Source organism: Nestor notabilis, unplaced genomic scaffold, assembly GCF_000696875.1.
Source record: "Nestor notabilis isolate BGI_N333 unplaced genomic scaffold, ASM69687v1 scaffold32729, whole genome shotgun sequence".
Classification (NCBI taxonomy): domain Eukaryota; kingdom Metazoa; phylum Chordata; class Aves; order Psittaciformes; family Psittacidae; genus Nestor; species Nestor notabilis.
Window position 1 is genome coordinate 1 of NW_009945599.1, and position 6,303 is coordinate 6,303.

At 58.0% G+C, this 6,303-nt stretch overlaps 1 protein-coding gene across 1 annotated transcript; it reads right to left on the minus strand.

The window, feature by feature from the left end:
• Positions 1 to 3,951: 3,951 nt before the first annotated feature.
• Positions 3,952 to 6,298, minus strand: B4GALT7 (xylosylprotein beta 1,4-galactosyltransferase, polypeptide 7; the record flags this gene model as incomplete). Its single annotated transcript, XM_010022936.1, has 5 exons — positions 3,952 to 4,431; positions 4,616 to 4,720; positions 4,900 to 4,983; positions 5,249 to 5,474; positions 6,114 to 6,298. Coding segments are annotated over 5 exons (756 nt in total), but the record flags the coding sequence as incomplete, so codon positions are not given.
• Positions 6,299 to 6,303: the final 5 nt, after the last annotated feature.

Genomic DNA, 6,303 nt, shown 5'->3' on the forward strand with positions numbered 1-6,303 from the left:
ACGCTTCATCCCTCGGAATCAATCCTGCCACGTCCTGGCCGGGAGCTGGTTTTGTCACTCGGCACCCCTTGCAGCGTGCCAGGCACAGGGAGCAGGGAATGCCGGCACGGGGCAGAGCTGGTCACTGGGTATTCATCCTCCTGGAAGAGCAGGACACCTGCAGCAGCCCCACACGGTGCCCGTCTCTCCCTGGTCAAGGATCGCACCCGCTCTATCCCCAACCTGGGTACGGGACCCATGCATCCAGCATGCAGCAGCACCCCGGCCGTGCCAGCTCCCCCCACAACACACCAGAGTCCTCTCTGTGCTGCCAGTGCTCACCCACACACACACACTGTGCCCGGGCCCTGCTCACACGCTCACATTATCCTTGGTGCGGTGCCAAGGCATGCACCCGCTCTCTGCATCCCGGCCTCCCTGTTCCCCACAGCCCATTTTCACTGCCTGGCCGCATGCTGGAGTGGCAGCATGTGGCTTCTGAATTGGGGGACCCATTGCAATAGTGCCATTTCCCATCCTGCTGGCACCAGGCTGAGCTCCAGAGCTCAGCTATGAATGGGGCACCCCTGGCAGCCCGTGGGAACAGGCACATGCTGCAGAGGCATGTAACATCATCCCACCAGGGTTGGACTTGGCAGGTTGCAGTGATGCCGGGCTGACTTCAGCAGCTACTGGTCACAGCCGCACCCCTCACTCCATCCCGTCTGCCCCATTTCCTGTCTCTGCTGTGGGCTGCATTCTCCCCGCTCATCTCCCTGCGTTGGCAGCTCCCACAGGGCCCCAGGGCTCATCACTGCCTGGGACATTCCAACAGCCAGGGATGCTGAGATGCTCCTGCCTCCCACTGGCTTTTCCCTAGCCCACTCTCCTCGCTCCCTTCACCCTCCAGTCCCTGCACATCACAATACTACAGCAAGTTCATGTGGCAGCCAGCAAACAGCTCTGGGAACCATTCAGTTCAAACAACCTAGCAATAAAAGCCAACCGATCGCAGCAGCACACACACACACACACACCCCCGCCCCGCAGCCTCACTGATGGCAATTTGGGCCACAGAAGGGGCGGTTGCAAAGGGGCAGGTCTTGGACTCTGCGGGATCTCTCTGCCCCTGAGTACCTTGACCCCCACCTCAGCGTTGCTGAGAGCATAGGAACACCAGGAGGCTTCCAGCTTGGCACCATGGGGCTCCAGGGACAGCAGGCAGGGTGTTATCCATCTGAAGAAAGGCGATGGGGAAAATCTCATCCCCTCCTGCTGGGCCATTTCTAATACTGAAGTGCGTGGGGGGGTGAAACAGAGCCGAGCGACCTCAGAGTCACATTCACAGCTATAAAAGGAAGCCAGGTCTCCAGCACAGTGCCTCTTCCACAAAAGCAACCAGAGGATGAGGGGGCTGCGAGCAGAGCTGAGAAATAGCTGCCAGGCAGCGGGAGAGGAGCCTTTAGTGCTGAGCGAAGTGCGAGGGGCACATATGCTCTCTGTTTCTGCACATCGACATCTTCATGAAACCTGCCTGAAACTGTGTCATCTATTTTGAATAGCGCAGATAAATACTTTGATCTGCCTCCGCCAGCCCTGGCTGCAGTTCAGGTGCCAGTAAGTGGCTGCCATGCAGGTGGTCAGTCCCAAAGCTTGCATGTTGGAGATGCTGGACCAATGTCTCCCTCTGTCCGACCACATTGAGGGACATGATGTGCGTCCTGGGAACACCTCTGGAGCCATGTACTGTGTGTCCAAGCCCAATCTTCGTGCCAGACACCACTGCTCCTCTGGGGCTGCTGGGCTGGGGAGGCTGTTGTTGGGAGCTCTTTGGTAGTGCATCCCCAGCATGTCCTCACCCTGGGGCAAGGACATCCCCCGAGGCTGGGCCTGCCTGCACCTTGGATGATGCAAAGCAACATAGTCTGATCCTTACCACCATGACCTCAATCCCTTCATCAGGAGGCAGTTCCTCTCACACCCCAGCCCACAGGACTCTGGACTCATCACCGAGCTCTAGAGCATCATGGAAAGCAGATAGCACCAGATCTCTCCAGACGCTCCTCTCATCCTGCTGCCCTTACACGGTACACAAACCCCACGCCTGGCTCTGATGCTTTTGCCTCTTATCCCAATGCTCCTCGCCGGAGGTGCCATGTCCCTGCAGCCGCTCATCTTCCTGGGATGGCAACAGCTTCTGTCTGGGGACATCTGCAGGCACCCAGCAAAGCAACTGCTCCAGGAAGTGCCAGGCAGGGGATGGGTGGAAGGGGCCAGGAAACATGGAGGGCCTGGTGCCAGTGCTGGAGATGGGTCTGACTGGAGGGGTACTGGCTGCTATGCTTGGTCTGCCCAGCTTGAGGAGGCAGTAGAACCCCAAATGCATGCCAAGACCCCAGAGCCAGCACATGGCACCATCTGTGCCAGCCCAGCACCCTCCACTGTGGAGCAGCACAGCACCATTTCACCCAGCAGCCCAAGCAGATGGCCAGGCCAGGCTGGTGACAGAGGAGAGGAGCCCAGCGCTGGCAGGGGCCTCCTTTGAGAGCTGGTGGGCATTTCTGCAAGCCTCTGCAGGTCAGGGTGAGCAGCAGCATCCTAGAGGTCACAGCTCCCAGCATGGGTGGGCATGGACCAGGTGCTGCTCCATGGCTGCTGCTCCCACCTGGGGCTTGAGCTGGGGCTTGAGCAGGGTACGTGCCCCCCCTTCCCTCCCTCCCAGCTCTACACATCCCGCTTCCCAGCAAACGGTGCTGGTGTGGCTGATTTGTACTAACCCCAAATAACTGACAGCACCCAGTGTCCTTCCTCATCCATTGGGACCTTCCCAGCTTTCCCACTGCCTGGGTCCAGCACTGCAGCTTGTTCCCAGCAGCCACAAGAGGACACTCACCTCCTCCTCTTCTTCACCTCCTCCTCATGTCTCCTGCCCCAGGGCACTCTCCCAGCACACAGCACCAGTGCTTCTGCCACCTCCCACGGCTGCTCTTGCTCTGGCAGCAGCAGGTCAGGGACCCAGGGTTTGCAGGGTGCATCTGCCCAGCCACCTCCTGCCCACCAGTACCCCAAGGCTGACACGGCCTTTTCCCCAGGCACCTTACCCAACCCACTCACTGATCCAGACAAGCCACATCCCCAGTGGGTGCTTGAGCCCACAGCAGAGCCCTTGCAGGCCCCGCCAGCAGTGGGGGACCTGCATTTGATACCCTCAGCAAGTAAATACCCCCCAGCCCTGCCTAAAGGGGCAGCCCAGGCCCTTGTCCTGCCACAACATGGGAGAAACCAGCCTGGCAGCAAGAGCAAGGGGGTGAGATCTGCAGCCTGGGCCCCATGCAGCCTTGCCTCTCTCTCATCAACCCAAACTCCTGTTCCCACCTCTGAGGGAGCATTCCAGCTCCTTCCTCATCCAGGCAAGTTCTTGTTCCCCCTGACTCAGGTGAGGCAGGGGCAACCATCCTAATTCCTGCCCTTCACCCATGCCATTACCTCATCTCTATCAGCACTGCAGTGAGCCTGGCAGCCACCCCTTCCGAGGGCGCCTCATACAGAGCCAGAGCAGATCCAGTTTCCCACAGCACTTCTGGGGGGACACCAGGTTCTCCAATGTCCCCAAGAAGGCTGAGGCAGCACATGCCACAGAAGGCAGGCAAGGAAGGGAGTAGCTCAGCCAGAGCTCTCCTCACTCCACAGAGAGAAGTCCTGGGCTACCTCAACTGCTGACATCCAGCAGAGCTGCGGACGCTGGGGCCTGGGGCATGGCACAACCACTTCCTGCAATGAAGTGACCACAGCACAGCCCTGGGGGTACCTGGCAGCTGAAACACAGGCACCACCTCACTTGGAGCCTAGTTTGGACCAGGTTGGCCTCCAAACCAGAGCTTGCCTGTCCTGCCAGAGTGTAGCTGGGGCCAAACCAGAAATGGGTGTGCTGAAGCCAGTAAGGTGAAGGGAGCAGGAAGAAGCAGCAGCATGGCATAGCCCAGGGCACTCACAACACACAGGTGCCCTGATAGTTCTTTATTGTCCTCTGAGCTGGGTGGCAGCTCAGCCATGTCCAGAGCAGGAAAACAGCCTCCTGCACCTGCCCTGGGAGGCAGCACCAGTGTCCACAGTGATGCCACCAAGTCCCACTCTCAGCCTCTTCTGTTGGTCCCAGCAAAGCCTGGTTCTTGGCCTTTTCTGTCCCTCTGTGTCTCGCCAGCACTGCCATGATCGGCCACTGCAAAGATCCTGCCTGCTCCAAGCAGCTTGGTGGCAGCCCCGGCATCTCAGCTCAAGCACAGTGATGCAATTGGCTCAGCTGAACGTGCACCAAGGGGTCTCGTTTGTGTCACAGTCCAACAAGACATTAAGGACGGTGCAAGGGGCTCCTGCCACACTCAGAGCTGTCCGTGACTCAATTCGGTACCTCACATTGTTCAGGCCTCCCTTCCGATCCATCTTAAACTGTTCCTGAGGAAGAGAGAGACCATTCAGCCCACTCTGGCTTCCAGCAAAAGGAGGAAGCACCCAGAACCCAAGGTGGGAGCACAAAGCTGGCAGGGGAGGACATGAGCAAGTAGAGCAAAGAGCACACAGTGATCACAACCGCATCTCGTAAGGTTCCCCTCGACCAGATGAAGGTCTCAGGTCTCACCTGCTTCTGTGCAGCGATGCGCTTCTGGTCTCTCTTCCTCCAGGCTGGGTCATGCAGGTGCTGGAAAGTCTCGTATCCAGTTGTGATTCCAGAAGGACGGCGAACCTGGAAGGAGAGCAAAGCTTCTGTGAAGCTACTGGAAAACTTGCTGTGCCTGCTACTGGAGTGGGGAGCGCAGAAGGTCTGCCTTTCCCAGGTCTCTGCCTGGGCAGCTACAACTGGGGACCAGGTGGGGAGACTTTCTTAGGCAATTTCAACCTAGGAGGCCACACTGCACCCCTTACCTGGAGACCAGCTCCTTTGATACGTCGATAAAACTCATCATCCTCCCGTCCCCAGCCCCAGAAGCGGTTGGACATGCCATTGCACTGGAATGAGAGGAGCACCATACTGGCCAAGGTCCGGTCCATGCACCACAGAGGAGCAGACACCAGCATCAGAAGCTCTGAGCACCAAGCACAGCCTCCCAACCCTTGCCCCTAATCAGCTCACACCACAGGTTCTGTCCCCAAAGCATTTTAACTCCTTTCCCCCCACTTCTCAAGCATGGAACACAACATGCACAACTGTTCATCAAGACAGTCTCATAGTCCTTGCCCCAAACTGCCTGGGACATCCCACCCATGCACTCACCATCTCGTAGTGCTGCTTGGTGAGCAGCAGGATACCACCCACATAGGTCTTATAGTGATAGAGTGGGTGCAGCTCTGGGGATGCCACATGGAAGGGTCCTGCCTCCGGGAAGCTGTAGTCCAGCTGCTCATTGAGGGGCAGCAGATCAACGTCATGCATTGCAATGTAGTCAGTGGTGTTGCCACTCTCCAGGAAGCCCACGTTGATCAGGGATGCCCTGTTAAACCTGCCACAGACAGGGACTCTCAGCACCACGCACAGTGGACACCGTCCCTTCATGTTCCTCTCTCATGCTCCTCAGCTAAATGTCCAGCTGGTCCCCAAATGGGACACAGTGTTCCCTGCCTCCACAGTGGTGGGTGCCTCAACTGCCTGTCCTGAGGCTTACGCTAAGCCTCATGGTGACACACAGAGGTTTGACCACTGCAGACCACAAGGGGCTACAGCAAGTTCCATTCTGCCCAAGGCCAGCTGGGGAGCTCCACAGCACAGGCTGGGGCTGCACGCAGGTACCAAATGGTGAGCAGGGGCTAAGTGATAGCGTCTGCAAGCACCCCATGGCATTTCTGTGAATTTCAGCATCCCCAAATGTTCACTGCTATAGACCTGCAACACTGGGGAGAAAGATGACATGTCTGGGGGTATATAATGCTCTTCTTGCTTAAGGAGAGAGAAGCAAAACACTGCTTTATCCTTCCGTAAGCTCCAGAGTGAGAACATTCAAGGAGAGCATCTCGCCCCAGGTCCTACACTTCTCCAAGCTGCCAGAGCAAAGCGGGAGACCCTTCAGCACTCATGGTGGGGCTGAGTTTGGGTGAGGGGTCCCCTCACTCCTTTTGCTCACTGCAGCAAGGGGACACGCTACCTGAAATGATCCACCTGGTTGAGGATGAAGATGTGATGGCGAATCCTCTTGGTGCTTAGGAAGCGGTGCATGTATGGCACAAAGGTCAGTAGCTCCTCGAACCGCTCCCGGAAAGGGACGAGCAGCGCCAGGCGATGGGGACCCCACGACGGCTCATCCTCCACTGGCGGGAGCGGGGCCTGGGGCAGGC